At 31.7% G+C, this 25509-nt stretch overlaps 1 protein-coding gene across 1 annotated transcript in view; it reads right to left on the bottom strand.

Annotated features, from left to right (window-relative positions):
* Positions 1-25509, bottom strand: part of LOC139496309 (leucine-rich repeat-containing protein 15-like) — a 332962-nt gene that overhangs the window by 297096 nt on the left and 10357 nt on the right. The window contains exons 2-5 of the mRNA XM_071284813.1: positions 23113-23261; positions 14139-14329; positions 13268-13339; positions 12898-12969 (exon numbers count right to left, since the gene is read on the bottom strand). Of these exons, the coding sequence (XP_071140914.1) occupies positions 12898-12969; positions 13268-13339; positions 14139-14320 (326 nt within the window). The 5' untranslated portion in view covers positions 14321-14329; positions 23113-23261. The remainder of the gene's footprint in view (positions 1-12897; positions 12970-13267; positions 13340-14138; positions 14330-23112; positions 23262-25509) is intronic.

Genomic DNA, 25509 nt, shown 5'->3' with positions numbered 1-25509 from the left:
TTATATATACGTATTGTATTAGATGTTGTCAAGCCTAGACCTTTACAAAGATTGATATGATACTTTTATTGACATCTAACTAAAATAATAGATACTCACAAATAATAAAGATTTGGAAGATTCATAAAGGTGAATGCTTCTATTGTTGATATTGCGTTGTGTTGCATGTCTCTGAAAAGATGTTAAGATCAGTTTAACTTTAAGTTTATAGGTTTATTCCGATAACGTTTGTGGTAACAATAATATACAGAAAACAATAGTAAAAATGGCGAATATATAAAATACAATGTTAATTTCAAGAGTTGGGGTTGTAAGTGTATATGATCGGCACATACACACATTATCACAATCAACTTCAATGTAACTGCTTATATTTACAACAACAAACCAGAATAAAAATGATCATCAACATCAATGAAAATAAAGTTTAATATGGTCTCACGGTTAACACAATTACCGAATTTGTCCTATTAGAATCGAAATAATTCATTTTACCATGGGTTTGGCATTTATTCATATTCGTATTCCGTAGCTTAAGTTCAGGGTAAAATAATCAAATATAAATGCCCAACCCATAGTTTTATCAAAACAAATCTAGGGCTGCCATGACGTATTTCTTAAACAAACAACACGTTATACTCAAAGAAAAAAACAGGAAATTTGAGTATTAATACTTTGAAAACCGTCTCTGTCTCTGACTCAGTGGCTCATATAAGAATAATGCGAAGATATAGCAGAGGAGGCTATATGTCTGCTGACTAGAGACACTCGAGTTATTGTTTCTTTTTTTAAAATAAAAAATAATAAATATTTTACGACTTACAGTCGATACAATTTGGTCATGTTGATAAACGTATTACTTTCTAATGACCGTATCTTGTTGTTATGTAGATATCTAAAAATAGAAAACAAACATGCTTTGCTCAAGCAAAATACACACACAAGTACAATGATAATAATGTGATAAACAGCTAATCATTGTTAAAGTCTTTTTGAATGAGTAAAAATAGATAAGATACATGCAGACGTAAACAATTTCCAGACCTCCCTACAGACGTAGAATGGGTGTCTCAACATGATACTCGTGTCCTGCTATTCGATCATCTATCACAAAATAATATTCACGAAAATTCAGTATGTAGGGTCTTAAAATGTGAATGACAGTTCTTGTCCATTCGTTTTTGATGCGTTTTGTTTGATTTTGCCATGTGATTATGGACTTTCCCAATTGATCTTCCTCTAAGTTCAGTATTTTTGTGATTTTACTTTTTACATTGTTTAAAATCAGGTCAGGGTCAATTATATAATGAATGCTAATATCGATATTTTCTTTCACATACCCATATTGATCCCCTTTCAATACAAAGAAAAGAAAAGTAAAGAAATTTGCTATCAGAACCCTTCTCGCTATACTCTACTAGACATTATTCAGAACAACACAATTCTTTCTTTTTTTATTTTATATATTCTTATAAACATTAGTCAATTACATAGAGCTATCATATTTTTTTTTTAATTAGAAGGCGGATAAAAATTAGGGTTATCCAACGCATCGGAACAACATTCGTATATCATGGGATATCAACATCTTTATCGACGTTACTTCGTTCCCCGTTTTTTACCTGTCTCTTCATAATTTTTACTTTACGCATTTATACATGCATGGATATTTCATTTTTATTCTACTTGTTTGGATTGGATTTACTATTCTTTTTCCGCAGAATATTCTAACGAAAATTGTACAGTTGTACAGTGTCCGGATATGTACGATGTGGTAAAACTACCAACAATCTCGTCAAATTCGTGAGATTTGTCGAGAGATTTGTGCACATGAATGAAATAGTTGTCACTTGACGTTTAACTACAAACAAAATCAATCAACCGACATAATAGATTAACAGTATACTATTACCAGAAGAGAACCTCAAATACATTTTTTTATTAAAAAGCACAAATGAACTCAGACATTTCAGTGTTGGTACATGTACTTGGATGATGCGGCCTAATAGTTTTGTTTTACACACCCTAGTGACTGTTCAATATTATGAAAACAGAGATGAAACGCTGACATTCTCAATTGATGCAGAAAAAAAATTGCATTAATTGTTTTCCTTATTGCTTACATTTGCCGTCCTACTAACATGTTCACATGAGTGCCAGGAGAAGACATAATTAGTCGCCATCCCAACAGCGGTCATTTATTTTATACATTGAATCCAGACATAAAAATATGGCTGATTTACTATGCGGATATATATAGATTTTTAAATTAAAGTGCACATATGCAGGTCAGTTTTTGGTGGATGCAGTCAAATAATTTTGGTGTATAATATTAATTAAGTCAGCATGAGGTATCAAAACTACTGAAATTTTGTTACGTATCAATATTTTGAATAAAAGGAGGACATGATGGCACCCTAAATTTATGCAAACAACAATTAGTTGTTATTGTATTGCAATATTGCTGTCCATTGTATTGTACATTGAATCCTAACACAAAAATATGACATGCTGACATCCAAAATAAATGCGAACAAAAATTTGTTGTTATTATATTGAAATATTACTGTCCATTGTATTATACATTGAATCCTGACATAAAAAATATGGCTTATTTACTATGCGGGTATACATGGTATATAGATTTACAAGTTAAAGTGCACAAATGGTCAGTTTTGGTCAATGCGGTCAAATCATTTTGTTGTACAAGTCAGCATGAAGTATCAAAACTACTGAAATTTTGTAACGTATCAATATTTTGAATAAAAGGAGGACATGTTTGGCACCCTAAATTAATGCGAACAAAAATTAGTTGTTATTGTTTTGCAATTTTGCTGTCCATTGTATTATACATTGAATCCTGACATAAAAAAATATGTCTGATTTACTATGCGGGTATATAGATTTACAAATTAAAATGCACATATGGTGAGTTTAAGTTGATGCGGTCAAATAATTGTGTTGGACAAGTCAGTATGAGGTATCAAAACTACTGTAATTTTGTTACGTATTAATATTTTGAATAAAAGGATGACATGCTGGCACCCTTAATTTATGCGAACAAAAATTTGTTGTTATTGTATTACAATATTGCTGTCCATTGTATTATACATTGAATCCTGACATAAAAAATATGGCTGAATAACTATGCTGGTATATAGATTAAGAAATTAAAGTGCACAAATTATCAGTTTTAGTTGATGCAGTCAAATAATTTTGTTGTACAAGTCAGCATGAGGTATCAAAACTACTGACATTTTGTTACGTATCAAAATTTTGAATAAAAGGAGGACATGCTGGCACCCTAAATTTATGCGAACAAAAATTTGAAAAAATATGGCGGATTTACTATGCGGGTATATAGATTTATAAATAAAAGTGCACAAATGGTCAGTTTTGGTCAAGGCGGTCAAATAATTTTGTTGTACAAGTCAGCATGAGGTATCAAAACGTAACTAAAATTTTTTTACGCATCAATATTTTGAATAAAAGGAGGACATGCTGGCACCCTAAATTTATGCGAACAAAAATTTGTAGTTAAATGTGTTAAATGATGCTTTCATCTAAAAATACGTCCTTTCATAGATATACATATAAATAAAGTGCAAATATGGTTGAATTTGATAGGTATTGGAATATATATTCAGTGCCCGTTATTATTGTAACCAAGATTGTTTTTTAATTTATAGATTGTCAGATCACAGATAAATTTGTGTTACAAACAACGTTTTATGCGCACTTTATTTTCAAATATTTGTATTAAATCCTGTTTATATAACGGAAGTATTAATTTTACTTTATTTTCGATGTTTATACTACGAAACAAAGATATTAAAAAATATTTTTAAAAAATCGATGTAGAGCGGTCCTGGTTACAAGTTAACTTAGTGTTCAGCAGACCAGTCAAAAGTTAACTTGGGAACAGGTCTGGTTTCGATCGGATTTGTCAAAGCACTGTTAACTTATGTTAACTTTGTGGCAGGACTGGTCTCGAAGTTAACTTGTGTTAACTTTATAGCAGGACTGGTTTCGAAGTTAACTTATGTTAACTTTACGACAGGACTGGTTCGAAGTTAACTTATATCAATAGCGGACCTGTTTCGAAGTTAACTTTTTGGCAGACATAAAAACAGTCCTAGGACCAAGTCCGCTTTTCAAGTTAACTAGATGTTGGTCGTAGGACTGGTCAGAGCAGTCCTAAATCCGGTCACAGGTTAACTTTGACCAGTCCAAATGACTGGTTATCAAGTTAACTTGCTGTACAGGTTAGGACTGCACCCATCTGTATATACTCATATGGTCCGACCATACGCGAACGGTCGGACCATACGCGTATGGTCGGACCATACGCGTATGGTCGGACCATATGAGTATATGCATGTGGTCATGATCATACGCGTATGGTCCAAATACTCATATGGTCCGGAACAGTTATATGACAGTCAGTTTTAACTTGAACATGCTGATTCCTTGCAATACCTCTATTTGAATCATTTTTACAATAATTACATTGCTTGTTTGTTCTGTTTTAATTTGAATTTAAAAGGTTTATCACAATTCATCATGCATCAACATATTGCTAACTGAATTCTTATATATTCTAAGGAATATCATGTGTCAACATTTCGTTGTTCTTTTTAGGAACACATACAATTGTTACGTGGTCAGCATAATATTAAGAATGGAAAACGGGAATGATTTAAATATGTTTTATTCTGTAAATTAGTTCGTTGGTATAAATAAAAAAAAATGATACACAGGTTATGACATGTATCGAAGGTTTTAAAAATTTACAAAAGCGAATGGTTATGTTTTGATATTTTGTTTCTATACAGATATCTTAAAAGAGAATATTTCAAACGTGGAATACATACTCCTTCTGAAAGTACCATTTTATTTTAGCAAACTGAATTGTGTGGCATATAATCAACATTTCACCAACGAATACTTTTAGCATTGTTATGCTTCAGAGAGTTATACTCGTTGATTTCGTTTATTGTTTCTATACGATTTGCAGACTGTTGGCGTCCATGATAGAACTGTTTGAGATTTTGTCTAGCCATGATCTTTAAGTAGATGTTATAGTTTTCTACAAATTATGGGGTATTGTCTGATGGTTCAATCCTCTGCGATGACCTGTATTTATTTCATCATTGTGTTATCAGATTTGAAATTTTCTATCGATTTTTAATGTTTCAGTCTTAAATATTGCGTCAATTTAAATCTGAATAAATAAAACATAACTCACAAATATCGAAGACTTGGAAGATTCATAAAAGTGAATGCTTTGATTGTAGATATGTTATTGTTATCAAGATATCTGAAAAGCAAAAAATGCATCATATAATTCTATCGGTCTTTGAAACAAACAGAACAACACATTACAGTTACAAATGTTTATGAATAATATGCTACCACCAAATCAATCAAGATCAATAGAAATAAGTACAGACGACAACCAAACGATAAAACTAATCAAAGTTAAATAAAGCATATTTATTTTTATGTGTTTGTGTTTGATAAAAGATAAAGACATTTGAAGGCAGAATGTTAATTTGACTAAAAGAAATTATGAGATAAACATCAATTATGATACAAACAAACGAAGTTATAAACCAAAATACATCTAGAGGTTAATATATAGTCATCCACAGCAGAAAGGTGTCTGTCAAACTTTGAAACGTCCCGATTCTTACAATAACTGTTGTTATGTTTACTGGCATTTATAAAAAAAAGAAAAACACTGTTTTTTGTCCGAATAAAGCGATAATGCGAGATTATAAAACTTAAAAAAATAATAATATATCGACTTACATGTACATATGTTCCAATTGTCTTATGATATTAAACATAATACTCTCTAATGGCTTTATCTTGTTGATTTGTAAATGTCTAACAAGTGAAAACAGACTTGCTTTTGTTTAATCAATATAAACGCAGTAAAAAGCAAGTGTACCTACGTTCAAATCCATATTTCTAGTAAAAAAGGACAAACTTACACAGACATAGACACGGACACAGATCGATGAATGTTCTTGAAATACAAAAAGGCAGAGGACAGATAATGGGATACGCGTCTCATGTTATATTAAATCACTCACAATATAATACACATATTTATGATGGTTTAGAAGTATAAATTATCTGAACAGACGTTAATTATAATCTAAGTAACATGTCATGGTATTTTTTTCATTTTTTCCTCGTATATTTATTCTGTTTTTAGTATTATCCGTTTGGCGTGACTCTATACGTGTAACAATTATCATGATTTTGTCAGTGTGCTATGGTCATTTGTTGTATTCTTTCCCTCATGTCTTCTTATGTGCGTCATTTATATGTCAGTTCGTTTTTATTTGCTGACCCATTTGTGTATGTATATAGGACTAAGATATATATCGACTGTTGTTCCCCAAAACTTTCATGATATTAACCTATTATATGTATATTGTTTTGTGCAATGTACTGAGATTTACTGCAACTACCATAAGCTAGCTATACAACAATTTTACACATTAGAAAATGCTTGGGGCAACTCATATATTCCATTTGTTTGAAATGTTTGCACCACTTATTTTGTCATTTGATAAAGGACTTTTGAATTTTCCTGCAATATCTTAGTTATTTAAAAGTTCAGTGTTAAATAATTTGAAAACAAGATAATTGCTGATTCTTAACTTGATCAGGCCGATCCTTCGCGATACCATTTTTCTATCTATTTTAGAATAATACATTATTATGCAGAATCAAATATTCATACGTTGGTTTGTTTTGTCTTTATTTTCTTATGATAAGATAAATCCCAATTTCTGGTGCACAAATTTCGTACAACACATTTTGAAAGCATATCTAGTTAATGTTTCGAAGTATGATTACTGACAACTTATATATGCTAACAGGAACTGATCATACATAAACATAGCTGACACAGGCTTTCTAAAAGTATAAATCAAGCTTGAAGTGAGCCTGCTCTTATAATATTATACTATTTTCTGTTAAAAGTTCTGTTTTCCGAATACTTAAAGTTAAATGTGTTATTGGGCAACACAGCACATTTTAACGTTTTGTTTTTCGTTCATTGGTAATTAAAAACTATTCAGTTTAGTTTCTGGTTTCCTCCTTTGCAGAGTTCTTACGATTTATTTCAAAGCATTTTGAAAGCATATCCATTTAATGTTTACGAAGTTTAGGTTTACTAATCTTTGACGGTCTTACAATAACTTGTCTTTTATTATTACATGTTTACACCATCAAGTGTTACGTTTTGTTTAATTTTCAATGTTTGGTTCTTTAAATAGTCTGTTGATTGAAATCAAAATGTATAATACATCAGATACTTACAGATAATACAGATTAGGAAGATCCATAAAAGTGAATGGTTCTATTTCATATATTTCATTGTTATACAGATTTCTGAAAAGAAGATTTCGTTTTTTTTTTAATTTGACTACATACACTGTTAAGTAAAGATGGCTTTCAAACATATCGTTGTGAGATATTTTTAACCAGTACTCACGGTGTCAATAAGTTGTGGATTATCAGAATATTCAATAAGGTTGAAATATATGGAAATATGACCTTTTATCTTAATATAACAAAAAAGGCATATACTAACTTTTCTTTGTTTTTTTCCCAGACTTTACAAAACAAGCCTTTCTGCAATTCTGAATCAAACTTGATAGTATCCTGCTATACCCTTGTTATACTGTGTATACATTCGTTTTCACAAGCATTACTTTTCAACGTCCTGTTTACCGTAAACTTAAAGTGGGATGTTATTGTAGGCTATAGGACGTATTCTGGTATTTTTTGGTTTTGTGTTTTATCTTAAATCAGACAGATTGATTTTCGTTTGAAAATTTCCAGATTTTGTCAAATACTATGCAAGCCGGTTGTAACAGTATACCTTTTTTCACGATATAGATTTTGCTCGTTGTTAAAAGCTCAACCTTGACATTTATAAAGAAAAATGAATAATCTTTCGAGATTTACGTCACTTCTAAATATTTCCGATATGTTATTGAAAAGTAGTTCGTTAATTTGAATCAAAATAAATAATAAACTGTTAAATTCGCAAAAGTGAACGATTATATTGCTAATACTTTGTTGTTGAGCAAACATTTTAAAAGAAAAGATTATACATGTTAAATTCGGTAATTTTAAAACACTTTGTCTAATATAATATTACGAAACGAGTATGCCAAACAATATCAAAGATTTATAATGAATAAACAGAACATTGATTAAACCTCAACCTGTGTAACTCATACATCGCAATAGATATCTTGTAAAAGAAGTTACCTTAATGCAACATTTCATATTAAAAATGACACATTTGTTCCAACAGCATGATACGCTGTTAATTGACCAAAGTATACACAAGATATAAATACATTATACAAAAAAAACCACAAATATTTGACAAACCAACGGGACAGAGCAATGCAGATATCTATACATGCAATATACTATACAGATGTCACCACACGATAGCAATTTGCTGACCATCTTATATATAAAAAAACGTAACGTTTTTCACTGTCGAGTACACGACGAGAGTTACTTTTTATTTTTATATTAAAAAGATGTCATGATATACTTTATGATTTCACCAAATGAAAATAAAAGTTTGTAAAACAAATCGTTCTAAAAAAGCATCTCTTTGAGGGACAAACATAGTTACGTATTTAGGAATACCATACGAAAAAGTGTACAAAACCCCCAATAAATACAGTTTTATAGAATTCTAGAGATACTATATCACTGACAGATAACAATCTTGCTAGTATATATAATAACACCAACTAACAGCACATCATTGTTGATATCAATATATATAGCTAATATAGACGCACCCAATAGTTTGCTGATTATACCTTCGGAATCTACATTAACAGTCCATCAGATTTGGTATCAATCCAATGTCAGGAAATATGCATCGACTAATAATCAAATAGTACCATTTGTGATTACCCTTTGTGATTAGCAACGCACCATTATTTTTATTTTCCCAGTGCTAAAACAGAAGTACGACGACAGACATAATGAAATCATCATGTATTTACAGTACACATGTAATGGTGTTGACTACGGCTTAGTAAATGGAATATATTTATTTGCTGACATGTGCTCGTTCAAAGCTCTATTAGAAATTAACATTTAGTAAGACAGCTCAAACCTTAAGTTTTGAAATGTATTTATAAGCATAAAGAAACAATAGCACCTGTATGAACAACATGCTCTAAAACTTATCGAATAAAGCAAAAATCGTTATGTCAATAGATGAGTTAATTGATTAGTTGAAGAAAACGAAATAAACAGATACACATCGTGACTCACAGTTGATACAAGTTTGTCAAATTTACAAACGTATTGCTTTCTATGGACCTTATCTTGTTGTTTCGAAGATTTCTGAAATATAAAACATGTCTGTGTCACTATAATACATAGCAGGGTAACAGGTTACAATACATGATTGACATAAAATATTTTCACCAACAGTTGCTACTGTATCTGCTTTGCTTTTGCAAAACATCAATGACCTTGACTTAAAAAAACAGAACAATTGTTGTTAACTGATATAATATGTACATAAATAATGTTGAATACTGTCATATATTAGTATGAAAAATCTTAACTATATGTTTTGTAATTTTGTGATAAATATCATAGATTTTCTAAGATATCTTTGATGAAATTTTAAATATTTAATTTTAAATAAAATGTAGTGTAATTCTTTTGAAAAAAATTAAACGAAATTATGTACAAAATTTTTAAATTTGCTGACATATTCCACGTTATCAGTATATACGTGTTTGCTAAATAGAACAGCTCAGATGTTAGATTCCATTTATTTATTGTCATTCATTTGTCACAATAGAATGCAGGTATTTATTTATTTGTTTTTTTGTCTGTTTAAGTAATAACATTCACATACAAAACAGATAAACAAGTGCACGATGGGTAATGTTGTCCAACGATAAAACATTATTTGCTGGTGATTCGGTCCTGACTGGTGCTGGTAATCATTGCAAATATGTAAAAAAAAAGACGAAAAATATGATTTTTTGACGTTTTCTCGCATAAAAAATGGATGGAAGGAAACTGTTGAGGATATTTTATTAGGTTTCGTGTGGGTTCAGAGGCAAACAATTACAAATGAGACTCTCTAAACTGTTTCAGCAGGCGTAACACAAAACTGTTCACTTTTAGAAAGTCTAGAACTGAAAAAATAAAACAAAAATGCCCCTGGAGTCGCATTTTATCCCTAAATCCACAAGACAACATTAGTTTGTGAAAAACTGTGAAGTTTATTCAAAATGTGCATTTTGTCAGTTTAGACGTGTCCTGATTCTGTGCAGGTGGGTCATTTCATTGTGCTGGTTGGTCTGAATACGATACTGGTGATTTTGGGTAAAAAATGTTCATAATTCAAATACACATTACAGAATCAATTAAATTTGCCTGATAATTGTATTCAATCGATCATGTCACTCCTGTTTTTTTTTTCTTTTGTGCATCCATTTGGCTGTTTAACATGCGTTTCCAAATAAATGTTACTTATATAACATAAAAGGGCAACATCTCCCGTATAGGTTATATAATATAGTTTAGGCCCTTCAATTGATTTTTCTGGACACAATATGCTTACTGAAACTAAAGTGAGCATTGTGTTCACAACAATTATTGTCATAAATGCATTAGACATAATAAAGTCATGTGGAAGATTCTCAGAAGATTGTTTTACTGTTCAATTTATCGTTCATAAAGTGATGAAGATTGCGTAGGGGTTAAACATAGGATATGAAGAAATTGATAGTAATTTTTCGTGAAAATCTAAACCTTCTTTGCAGCAAATGCACACAGTTTTCTTGTTGCCGTAAATCGTTAAATCTTCAACAAAATCGCAATAATTTGTTTGAAGGAATATAGGGTTTTGAATCAAATGTTCATGGACTTTGACACACTATTTGGGTCCAACCCTGACTAGCTGTCGATATGTTGTTGTTATACCGCCCGTAAACTTTCACATTTCCATCTTTTTCTAATAATATTTTACCAAATTCCTACGTGACAGGATTATAACCTTAGTAACTGGTGTTAACAATTATGAATAGAACACTTTAAGTTGAAAAAAATCAACAAAACTATTGTCATCGGTATGTCAAACTGCAACAAAAACAATCTGATTTTAGCTGCTGAGGAAACATGATTTGTACGTGCTGAAACGTATAACAAGACCGATATGTATTTGATTGAATAACAAAAACAAAAAGGATCTACAGTATCGTACACATTTGTCAGAGAATTTCCAAGATGCTTAGGATAACTGAATTCATTATTTAAACTTATCTAAGGAGTGTTCTAGAAGTGTACTAAAGTTTGCCGTCATCAAATTAATTTGTGCTCGATTTCATATGATGAAAACATTATCTTTCAATTAGTTTACATGTAATTGAGATCTGGAGCTGGCATGCTTGTAACTGCTTGTAGTCCCTTGTTAATGTTATGCATCATTGTCATTTTGCTTATTTTCTTAAGTTACCTAGTCTGACACAGAATCGGACTTCTTTTAAACTGAGTTCTAATGTACGTATTGGTGTATGTTTGTTTATTCTACAATGTCTATAGTTATAGAGGGAGGGTTGGGATCTCACAAAACATGTTTAACCCCGACGCACTTTTGCGCCTGACCCAAGGCAGAAGCCTCTTGCTTTTGTTGATTCATTTATCTGAAGTTTAGTGTGACGTCCATTATCATTGTACTAGTACACATTTAAGGGATCATTTGAAGCCCGCCACCGGCTGAGGTATGTTCTCGCTGTGTTGAAGACCCATTTATGGCTGTTCGATGTTTACTGCTTTTGGTCGGGTTGTGGTTTCTAAGAAATTATCCATTTCCATTCTCAATCGAATTGAAAAAAAATACTTTATTCTATACTTATGTTCTTCACCTTTATAAAATCCATTTACATTTTGATTTTTCGGGTCATTGTTGAAGGTCGTACGGTGATGTATTGTTGTTAACATCTGATTAAGTAGGTTTCTGATGGAAATTTGTCCATTAGAAAAATGCCACTGCAATGTGTTTATATATGTATTGAATATCGTACTACACATTTTGATGGTCAAGCAAAAGGATAGTAATGAATCTAAAACATATTTTCATATCTCAAAAGGAGACAAGAGTTTTTTGTTATTATTGCTTAAATCAGATTACCGTAAATTTTTAATATTGATCATCGCTAACAGCAGTTAAAGTCAACATAAATCTTCAAAATAACAGTTCATAACGATGCCAATTTCAAGATAACATATAACAGCTAATGAGTCAATATCAGTTAACAGAACAAATATCTTCAAAATAACAGTTAACAATAGTTGAAAATGCCCCAAAAAAAACTCAACATTACAGATCTTGCATTCGGATTCAAAAATCAAATCAAAACAGAATAGAGTCAACTTTGCTTATATGAAATATCCACCAAATATATGTTAGGTATATTTCCTATCAATAACACACATTTTCCGCATCAATGATCTTAAACATTTAACACTTTTAACTTCAATATAAGAGTACAGAACCAAGACATAAGTGCACTATAGCAGGACCGTTTTTAAAATCACCAGCAAATCGTCAGGATAATTTCGTTTACAAATCTGTACGTCTTTTGTAGTATGCATTATAACTGCCTGAATCTACCTCATGTTAACTTTGGTTAATAATAGTCTCATTGACACTCGTACCACAGCTCTTTTTCATATGGTTTTATATAATCTTGGTGTTATGGAAAAAATAATGTGTCGTTAAAAATGATTCAGCACTTGTATTGTCTAACCAAACCTTCGAATAATTGAAATGAGATTGCAAACTGAATATTTGATATATATACTTACATGCTATACAGTTGCTCACAGTCTGCAAATGTGGTTTCAGGAATTTCAATAATCAAATTGTGGCTAATGTAGCTGTTATTGAACAGAAAATCGACAGTTAAATTATTTGTTAGACAAAAAAGTCGTGTATGTCTGTATATAAGATTTGTTCAATAAAAAAATACTTAGGATTGAAGACATTCCAAAACAATGTTGCAATACATGCAATTAAGACAAATGACATTGTACGTTATTTGATTATTTTGAAGTACGTCTCTTATACAAGACACACTATAAGCAGATGATAAGTACGATACATTACACACCTACTGAATAAATGTGGTACCAGTTATATATGTAATATGTCACAAATCTAATTGTATGTACATACATAGTGTGTAACTGTGGCATCTCTTTACACAATTGAACATCAATTTCTGTTATGTTGTTATACTGGAGATCTCTAGAAAAAAATCATCAAGTTGCAAATAAAGGCAACAGTAGTATACCGCTGTTCAAAACTCATCAATCCATGGACAAAAAACAAAATCGGGGTAGCAAACTAAAACTGAGGGAAAGGCATTAAATATAAGAGAACAACGACACAACATTAAAATGTAACACACACACACACAAACACAGAACCGGACTAAGGAATTGTATCCAAGCACAGTTCCCTTGATGTGTGTTTTGCAATTAAAAGTTACAGCTACAATATCAGATTACTTTTCATTTGAAAAAAAACGTCTAATATAGTTGGAAGTTACAATATGATACTACTAAATGTTGTAAAAAGAAGTTCATGGCTGCTACTGAATGTGAATATTCATATTGAATATAAATATTTGTTGCATTTTCAGCCTTATTTTTTCCTATTTTGAGCACTTCTTATTTGAGATCTGGAGCTGTCATTCTAGTATCAGCTAGTAATCCGTTAATTATTTATGTATCATTGTCGTTTTCCTTAGTTTCTTTTGTTACCTTTTGTGACATCGGACTTCTTTTAAACTGAGTATGAAAATAAATATTACAATTTTTACTCAATCCTGCATTGGTTAGAGCTATATGGGGGTAGAGATTTAGCAATACTCTGCATTTTTGTGTCTGTTCCAAGTCAGGAGCATCTGGCGTTTGTTAGTCTTGTAATTAATGACATTGGTAAAAAGGGTTAAATGTAATGTGAAATTTAATTGAAGATTTTTTAATTGTAATTGAAAGTATTTAATTACTTTCAAAAGTAATTGATTCCATGTCTGACTTACAGATAGTACGTATCATTTGGAAGTGCTGGAATGCGTCCTAGATATGCAAAGTAACAGTTAATTCTAGAGCCTGACGAATAATCACCACAAGAGCAAGTCAACGGACATGTTCCTTTTACTAATCCTGGACAAATCACAGTAAAAACGAAGATAAGAATAATATCCATGCTCATTATATTCATATTACATCGCTGAAATTAGAAAAAAATCAAAACATGAACACATTTAGAAAATTAGAAAAATAGTAAAAGACGGACGAAAGATACCAAAGGGACAGCCAAACTCATAAATCTGAAAAAAAAACTGACAACGCCATGGATAAAAATGAAAAAAAGACAAACAAACAACAGCACACATGGCACCACATAGAAAACTAAAGAATAAACAACACGAACCCCACCAAAAAACTAGGGTTGATCTCAGGTGCTCCGAAAGGGTAAACAGATCCTGCTCCACATGTGGCACCCGTGGTGTTGCTTACGTGATAACAAATCCGGAAGATATTCTAATTTGGTAGGTCACATTCATGAAAGGGAAGGGGTTTGTAGTTACGACGTAAGGAACATATCCAATATAAATGGTGAAACGGTTATTCCATAACGGTCAACCAACTCGTGATGGCGTCCGTAAAATTTACGAAGGGATGATTTCAAATTCACCATTTGAAACTCTTGGTTTAATAGCTTCCTTGTGAGCAGCAACCATATACCAAGGTGCTGCTGGAATGTTGCTACTTAGAAATGGGAAGTTCACAATAAGAAAGCTGAAATCATCTCTTTTGTCGTAAAGTTTTGTTTTCAACCGACCCTCATTGTCAATTTCTAGATGTAAGGCAATATATGAGGTCGACTTAACAGTATTTGTAGTATCCTTTATCTATAGCTCGATGGGATAGATGCGTTCCACATAGTCACCAAATTTTGTGAAAGAAAATCATCTATATAGCGGAAACTTCTTATCGTTCTTCCTAAGAAGTTCCTGCATGATATCAGCCTCATAATAATAAAGATACAAATCGGCAAGTAGAGGGGCACAGTTTTTTTCCCATTGGAATGCCGACAGCCTGTTGAAAAACACGTCCTCCGAACGTAACAAATATGTTGTCAATCAAGAATTCAAGCATCTTGATAATATCAGTTTCAGAGAATTTTGTGTTTGATTCAGAGTGATCCTTTACAAAGTAGGATGCATCCCTCCATAAGACAAGATACTTGTATCTATGTTGGCCATTCTTTTATGAAGCAAAGCAATACCAACTCTTTCAATTTGTTTCTCAGTTTGGAAAATGGAATACTTGTGTAAAGAGTAGACAAGTCATTTTTTTAATACTGTTACAAGATGAAAGATAGTTAGATTGTATGTAATCTAAAAGATCTTTGGAATTTTTAAGTATCCACATCTGATTCACGCCCTCTCTAGAATAGGTAGTTACACAATAACTTTGAAGCCCGTCTTTGATTGCTGATAAAATAGATGTTAATAATTTAGAAAGAGGTTTCGTGGAGCACTTGGTAGACCCATCAATATACCGTTGTTTGTAAGGACACTTATGTAGTTTAGGTATTCAATAAAGTGATGAAAGATCCAGTTCTTCATCTTTAGTTGAAATTTCAAAGGAACACGGAAAAGACCTACGATTATCCAGATGTTTTCTTTAGTAAGTGTCGTGAGGGTATATGTTGAGTTTCCAAGTGAATTGTCAATACCTAATCCGTTTATCAAGCAGTTATTGTAATGAGTTTTACACACAAAAACGATGGTGTTTGGGGCTTTATCTGCGAAGACAGCAACATATTTGTCATGGATGTAGGATAGGTGTTTTGCAACATTTGGGTCCTTAAAGATTGACGTAGTACGGGCATTGATAGACCAATTCAGTTTCTGATGTATCAACAACCTCACTGCCTAAATTCATTCGGAAAGCTAATATGTCTTCCATTCACACGAGGAGCATATGAACAAAAGTCTTTTATCAACTTGTTTTCAGAATATATACAGCGCACTCTCCTTTCATTGGAAAATTGTTGCTTTTGTCAAAAAAAAAAATTGACAGCTTGCGTTCATGGTATTGATGGATCCCTTCACAAAAATGTTAGAGTGAAAACAATACAAGCTTGTACTTGAACAAAATAATGTTCTTACCTGATTGTTTGAAAGTTTATACATAGACACTGATTGAAACAGTTTGATAATCAACAGGCCAATATATTTCTTATATACCATCCCACGCAAGAAGAATCAGTGCATGTCTTACGTATTTTATACATTTTCACTAAGTGCACATACGCCCATCATATGGAAAACAAAATGAGGAAGAGTTCCACCAACATTATCAAATATAAACATTCACAAATTAAATAACACAATTTTCACTTACATGCTATTATCAATATTGAATATTCGATCAATAAAATTCATTATTAGATATTAATATGTATGTTTAATATTTAACCTTGAGCATACTTTATCATTTGTTGTTAACATTCGTCTGCCAGTATACATCTTGAATGTAGATACTTAAAATCAAGTTCAAAAACTTGGCATCACAATCGTATTATTTATTTATTAATGGAATTACTTCTTTCTATTATAAATACCTACTACATACCTAACAGTTTGAAATTTGCATAATTTGTTAGTCGTTTTGTTGACACTTTTGTATGGAACGTGTATAAAGTTAAGTGCAGATGCATTGTTATAATTATTTACAAAAAAATTAGAACGACAGTTTATATAGACAATAACTGTTTAGTGTCTTTAAATATCAGCTGTATTTGTACGAGGCTAGGAAAGAAGGTGTATGCGAGCTTTTGGCGAGCTATTACATCTGTTTCGAGCCGAATGCAAATACAGCTGATATTTAAGGTTCATCAGAAGGAATTCATTTTCAAAATGCATACCAAAATGACAACTTTTTGTTTACACTATTATAAACAGCTTGCTATTGTTTTTCTAATAAAATTCAAATGCAATGATATGTGTATGTTCTGAAGTCAATTGTTTTGTACAGGTGGTCTGCATATGTGAGTGTTATTTTTTAAAAACATGCATTTCTTTTCGATCTTTTCAAACTAACAACACATGTAAGCAAAACAACTGGAACAAGTCATGGGAAAATGTTCTTCCCAAATCAAACATACCAAATGATTTTTTATTTTTACCCCCAGTTCCTGCCAAACCACTTTTATTTTTTCTCTTTCTGGCTAGGACAGAACAGTACTTCAAAGTTTGAGTATGATAAAAACGTGGAGGCTGCCATGTTGCAAATAGGGGTTAAGAAAGTTTGAGGTCAATAAATCTACTAGTGCGTGTGCCTGTTATTATAGACATCGGAGTTATGTATGCAGACGTATACCTTTTTTTCATTTTGTAAACAAATGCTATGTTTACATTTCAACAGCATGTCGGTAAAGTGTGCGTAGGAAATTGTCGTTGACAATATTAAGACAGAATTTTGTATCTGATTATATCTTTTATATGATTTTTTGATGTTTTTAGTTTGAAATCCAATTTTTATTCCGATTTCGATCGTATGTTATATCGTTATATATTTCATTCTTTTGGACTATTTCAGCAATAAATACTTCCGGTTATACATGAAGTTTGCACTCTGGTTGATCTTTTGAACAGACGAAATGAAAGTACAGATTGTAAGGGTGTTTACAGCTTCGTACGTCTACAGCTTGTTTCATACAAGTATAACTGATGTTATTTATGGATAACATGAAAACAACTACTTAGTTCTTTCTATCGACCTCTTTGTAGCATCAAATTTCAATCATTGATAGGCATGCTTTGATGATTATTTTTATAATTAAAAAACATTTTAAAATTATTTCAGTTAATTCTATGCAGCCTTAATGTGTTGGTAAGGTATATTTCACCAAATAAATATATTCTAAAAATGTAATAAACAATTATTAGATTTTTTTTAATTAACCGATGTATGGGGGGCTTCTGTTGGAAGTATATCACTAAATCAAAGTTGAAATAGTAAAACAGGTTTAAAAGAGTATATGAAGCTATAAGAATGGTTAATAGAAAGACAAAAAATATATAAGAGGCTTGGGTTGCCTTCGGGTAGATATAGAGTACATCGCAAATCTAAAAACATACATAGTGGAAACAAAAGCAAAACATATGGTTGCAATGCAGGAGAAGGTTTACTACTGCAGATTATTTAAGGGGCGATCGCTATCATTCTTTACTAGGCGTAGGATCAACTTGCTACGAAAACATTTGAACAGTTTAGATAGGGTGTTCCAAGCAAGTGATGGGTCTTTGAAATCTTCCAATTATAAATCATGTAACTTACCGGCATCTGGATACCGAATAATTTCAATTTAGAAATTACAGCAGCACTATCACGATATTGCTAATCATTTTGTCTTTTGTGACAAGGCAAGAGTTATAGCCGTAAGGGGTGGTAATATGGTCGAGATATTATCACAGCCAGCTAATTATGGATTGGCTACAACTTTTCAAGCCCGCTGTTCTGGTTGTCAGCAGAAGCTTTCATTTAACACAAGTCGAAGGCTTGAAACAAACGCCAGTAGACATTTCGATGTTAATGTCCGTGCTGTATGGGGAGCACTGGACACCGGAAATGGATTAGCGCATTTGAATGAAGTGTTAGCAACATCAGATTATCTTACTATGTCTCAAAACACATTCATAACTATTGAAAATAAAATCAGTCAGTGGTGTACAAATCTTCTGCAAGAAGACTTTTCACAAGCTATTGCAGAGGGAAAAAAAGCTATTGCAAAGGGTAATTTTCATGAAGGTGTGTACATACTTTTTCTCATTAATGTAAATATACTCTACAACACTTGATGGTGCATATCATCATGTTTTCATTGTCAAAAATTTGGCCACTGCAAAATGACTGTTTGAAATGTTTTAATCATAAATTATGAGGTGCAATTATCACCATGTCAATTCTGGTTGATGAAATAATTTAAGATGATGAAAATGGAATTAATATCTGAATATAAAACATATATTTTGAATAGGAAAATGACGTATTTACTCTATTCACATTAAAGTTCAACATATCTTTTATAAGCACCATTTACGTGGACATAACATTTAAAAATATTAATACTTCAACAATTTAACTAAATTGAAATTTTTGTTTGTATGTATCACTATGAATATAATATAGGATATGAGTCGCATTCACTTTGAACAGTGTCTTTACTCTCCATAAAAAATAAACCAATATGCACTGTGTCAATTAAAACCTATGCATTTCATTATGCACATTATCCAAATTTAACTGATTGATTAATTCATAATGCTTGTTTAATGTCAAGTGGCAAATATTTCATATGTTTCAAAGACTGTAATTAATAACCAATAAATATGGTAAGTAGGTCTTAGAAAATTGCCCATCAGGATGATGTCGGTGGACATTTTTTACTTCCACTGTAAAATTAACAAATATTGGATCACATACAAATTTTGCAATGCCAATATCTCTTCAGGATGCATTTGATTTAACATTACCATTCTGATCTAACATGTCTGCAAACTTCTACATTTATATTCCATATGGCCAACCATACTTAGGCAATATTTCAACTACTTGTCAAAAACACAGAGTTACCATATTTCTCTTCAACATGTACCCTTTTGGGAGGATTTAAAATGTATAACGTATATACATGTACAATGTATATCACATTTATATTTTGTTATTAAACAACTCATATTCCTAAATAGTTTAAATACTCATTTTGCCTAGTAAAAATGACAATAAAGGAATAATTTATGATTAAAAATTAGCACATGACATGTTACAGATAATGTTTTAATAAATTATATACCGATTGAAAGCTGACCACATTAGTATGCCCAACCTACGATAGTAGACGGGCATTTTGTTTTCTTGTCTGTTCGTCCGTTTTTCAGTCTGTTCATACATTTGATTGACTGTATGTCCAACTCCAGATTAAGTTGGTGGTCAAAGTAGTTTTTTATTGAAGTCCAATCAACTTGAAATGTAGTACACATGTTCCCTATGATATAATATTTCAAATGTTTATGCCAAAATACGAGTTTTTAACCCAATTTCACAATTCACTGAACATACAAAATCCGTCTCCCCGCTCCAATTTATAGCTTTTGCTCTAGATTGTTTTTAATCAACTTGGACACATTTTTTTCTTTTATATAATCATTGTAATTTAATGCCAAATTCAAATTTTGACCCCGATTTCACAGTCCCCTAAACATGCAAAATGATAGTGCGGTAGGGGGCATCAATGTACTATGGACACATTCTTAATTCATTAACCTCTACACTCAATATGTCATAAACATTTATATATTTCCCATACATGTAATTTACAAATGTACTTATGTAAACAAATAATCATTTAACATGTCTAATTCATTTTTAAGGGAAAAATTTAATATGGGGACGGAGTCCCCAATAACAGTAGAAAATTCAATTAAAAATAAAAATACGGGAAAATTTCCCGAATTTTTCATTGTACTAATGAACTCAAAATCGTTCAAATTTTTTTTGTCGTGTTTTGAAATCCCGGACCTGCGCAGAAATGTACAATGTACTTCCTTTTTCCGGTCTCGCTTGTATGAAACTGTGAGTAAAATATATATTTATCAGTCTAGTATAAAATAGGAAGGAAAGCACAATACCAATTTCATTTTTAATAATTCCTTGATATGAAAAAACGTTACCTGATGATAGCGTTTCTTTGTTTACATTGCATATGACGTCATAATTTAAATAACGTCACAACTGAATCCCTAACAACAGAACCAAAATCGGAAACGTTACGGTATTTCCGTTTCTTTTTTTTTAAACAAATATTTAAGTTACAAAAAAATAATTCATACAGACTTCGTCCCCATTTACAGGTAATGCCTGCCTCATATTAATTTTCATATTTCATTCCTCAACCTGATTATTAACACATGTTTAATGTGTATTAACGATATTTTTTTAATAATAGCAATTAAACAATCCTACAACTGTTGTTAAAGGACAAATATACATGCATATATCATGTAATAAAATTAAAGTTAACAAATACATGAAATAGTATAGATGCAAACCATTCTATCATTCACACATGTATAACCCATTATGTATCTACATCATGTACAGGTAGATTTGAAGTTCTAATTGATAAATATGCATTTGTGTCTGTGTTTACATTTTGTACATATTCAAATACATATCCTATAAATTAAAATTTTCATAATGGAATAAATTGAAATATAACGTGTCTTGTCAGTCTTAAAAAACTTTAAAAGAAATTTTGTTTTCATTTGAATGTATTAAACTTGTCTATCAATGATAGGATTAGATTATTTTAATCACTATGAATGGACAAAAAAGTAATTATAATTGAACATGAAAAATAAACTTCCAGTGATTTTGTTATAATAAGAACATGTACACTTTCCAGTTATGTACATGCTATAAACAAATAAAGTTTACCTAACTACATGTATCATAACTTATCATGTGTATAACCTATTGTCACTATTGGCACATACAAAATTAAAACTTTTGAGATTTCCAAAACAATATTACAATTAAAATTATAATTCAACCATCATTGACCACCAGAATTTTATCAGATTATATCAATAGTACATGTAGCAGTATCTTTATTGTTGACTATCTGGTTTATCCTAGGAAACAATATCAATTATCCAATTATTATTATAATATTATTCTAATTGATATTCTACGTGCAAGACATGTACCAGCAATTATTCAATATCGTGTTTTCTGGTTGTTAAAAACTCTTACTGTAAACTTTAAAGTATCATTCCTGGAAAAAATTTCAATGACAGAGTACACTTGATAAAAATCATTTCCATCCATATTTGCGCTATAAATGAAACATCATGGAAATGATATATTGCATGTTATTAAGATACTTGTTGAAAAGTTCAATAAGAACAAACACAAGTTCTCTTTCAACAATGGGCAAAACCCATACTGCATATATCGCGTTATTATATAATGAAAAATTACACACTCATATATGTAAAATATCACAATAAAGAATAGTCCTTAAGGTTGATGAGATTTCATTCAAAACAATTATATGCAAATGCTTATTAAGCCCTTTAAGGTTTCTACCAATTGTTGCTCAATATTCATTCCAAGTGTTATATAATTCATGATTGTTCAGGACAATACAACAATCCAAAAATTACATATATCTTAATATCTTAACATGAATTATTCAAGGAATTACAATAAAAAATCATGCTATCTTCTCACAAAACATGCATTTCCATGTTGCTTTCTAAATTAATGTTGATTATTTATTAGTTAATATTGCCACAGTCAGGGAAAATACTAGTTTTATTACGAAAATATATATTAATTATAGTTCATACATCAAATGTATACACCATTAAAATATTGAATGAAATTTGTTATTATATACTACATTAAATAAGGATGCCTTAAGGAGATAACTAGTGTTACTCGACCTCCTACAGAAAAGTATTTACCCTGACGGACTTACCATTATACTAAAATACCGGTTTTTTTTTAAAGTTCAACTTATAACCATACAATTATAGAATATAATTTTTATAACTTTATTATTATCTTATATAGAAGTTAGAATTTATATTTGATGTAAACCTTTTGGAAAACAAAAGAATTAATGGAGATGATTACAAATCTCCTTTGTGCCAAACCAAATTGAGATATTATTCTATTCTATATAAACTTTATTTTGTTCATTATTCTTATGATGCCCAACTTTTCCATTTGTTTGAGTTCGTGTATGGAGGCAGATATAGTTGTAGAGGGATTTTTGAAAGCAAATGAACATGGTGTTCTGTATATGCATCTCATTGGTGATGAGGATTCTAGCGTATATGCCCAGATTATTCAAAATGTACCAATTTGGGGAAAATATGTAAAAAAAGAGAATGTTCTAATCATGTTTGTAAATGTGTGCTCTCTTACCTTGAGAAACTTGTTAATGTAAAACCAGAGAATTAGTCCGGCCGATTGATGCAGATATAGAGCAGAAATGCTCACTTGATGAGGAAAGCATGAAACTTTGCATAGTTGTCTTTGGTTATCTACCCTTTGATTTCAGCTATGGACCCACTCTGAAAAATCCAATATGGCTACCATTTTCAAGATGGCGGAAAAACGGTATAAACATCAAGCTTGTCCTAAAGGTATTCTATATAATTTAGGAAATTAAAGTAATGATTCTTTAAAAATGGACTTTGTGTTAAAACAATTAATTTGGTTGTTTCTTTTACACATACATTTGCAAATATGGCTGCATATATATACAAAAACAAATAGTAAAATTCAAAATGTCAATCAATATGTTACATGTTATTTGTAATTGTTCTTTAAACGCTTTCAGTTTTAATGGTTGGAATGAAATAGGTTGAAACGAGTCGGTCGAACGTGAATATAGATCGGTTAAATGTGGTGGAATAGTAGGTAACTCATCTGAACTTTGAGGCAGTGCCGAAGGCACCTTGTCTCGTGTCTCTCCAATGCCACGTCTTACGTCACTTATCGCGTTTTCATCTGCCGTCCTCACTACATCGTCAAATTATTCTATGTAATCAATAGGTGTGACTCTCTTCAGGCGGATTAGACGATTGCCATCATTTAAAATAGTTAAGGGACAACTATTTCCTTTTCCAACTACTTGGATTCGCAACTATTCAGAGAGCATGGTCATAAAATGCACTTCTGATCAGCACTTTTATTAGTTTAATGGTAACAGTCAGTTCTGAGTTTGGCGGAACTGTGATGGTTCGTTTTATGCAAACTTGCTGAGTTGAAAGCTCGTTTCCACTGTTAACAAATGCCGCATTTATCACTTTATTGTTGATGGTAAGTGTGGAAGTACTCAGGTTTATCACTGCGCTCAATGTGTCCAAAATATCTAGCCTAAGTGTAACATCGTCTGTTAATGGCTCTTTGTACATATCCAATTGTATGTTTACTCTATTAATGCCGAGAGTCATTCTTTAAAATCTTCACAATAACAAGCTGTTAACCCAAACCACGTAGCGTTTCCAGTTTTCAATTCTCCATTTTCTGCCGGAAATCATTTCTAATTTATCATTGCAGCAGTGTCCACAATCATGCTCACCTTCTGGTCATGTATAGTACGTCGTACTGACAAGCTCTTTCAAATGTTTCGTCTTATGACGATATCGGACGAGGCCGTGGGCCTCTGTTCGATTTTGTGATGGTTCATGGCCAATTGACTTTGGAATCGTGCGTTGGCCTACTTGCCCGACCCTTTGCTGTGTAAAGACTCCATTTTGAGGTAGCACTTTGATTTGCTCCGTATCCTGGTGAAGGTGACCGTTGTCTGAAATAACCAGGAATTCTGGAGTTTGTCCGTGGAGATGCTAACCGTTGTCTTAAGGAACTACATTCATATGATCTCTAACTTAGTGGGGTGTTGCTGATCGATAGGCATAAAGCATGGGTGTATTTCTATCTGACGATCAACCGCGATTGTATTGCGTAGGAGATCTTCCACGTGTATATTGATCAGGTGATCTTCCATTAAACTGGTGATCTTTCATGATTATTTGATCAGAAGAACCGAGGTTATATTGATCGACCAATCCACGGTTATGCTGATTAGTTGAAAGCATAACATCAGCTAGTTTTTGTGTGAGGTTATGCACCTCATTATCCAAAGGACTTCTTATATTTCCTTTATCGCTCGGTGATACTGTGCCATCAACAAAGTAGACTTGTCGATGGTCATAATTGGCATTTTTTATCCAAATATCGCCATCTGGTTTGCTATTGAGGTTTTCAATGGTTTTAACGCCTTGTTGAATGTTTATGGTTTTCTCTCTATTAGGATTACTGCTGTACCCATATTTTGACTATTTTATTTATTATGTCTGTTTAGTTCACGCATCATTGTAAATATAACGGAATTTGATGAGACTGTCGTACAAAGTGAGAGTTTAGCGCTATAAAACCAGGATTGATCCACTATTTTCTACATTTGAAAATGCCTGTACCAAGTCAGGAATATGACAGTTGTTGTCCATTCGTTTTTGATGTGTTTTGTCTTTTTATTTTCCCCTGAGTTCACTATTTTTGTGATTTTACTTTATACATGCCATGAAGAATCGTTGTCTTTACATCCTCGAAGGAATGCTTCCGTTCAAATCTGGTTTGATCGTCTTTCTTGTTGAAGCGTTGCTCCAATGCTTTTTTTTAAGACCATGAAATCATCATCTGTGTTTACCTTGCGAGCGTACCAGAGGCCAACATCGCCCTGGCAATCTGGGGCCTACACACATTTTTCCTGTTTTCCCATTGTCATCTACCGACAATTCAAGGATCCTCTTCAAT

This window comes from Mytilus edulis, chromosome 11, assembly GCF_963676685.1.
Source record: "Mytilus edulis chromosome 11, xbMytEdul2.2, whole genome shotgun sequence".
NCBI lineage: Eukaryota > Metazoa > Mollusca > Bivalvia > Mytilida > Mytilidae > Mytilus > Mytilus edulis.
The sequence above is the reverse complement of the archived record's forward strand: the minus strand, read 5'-3'. Positions and strand labels throughout refer to the sequence as shown.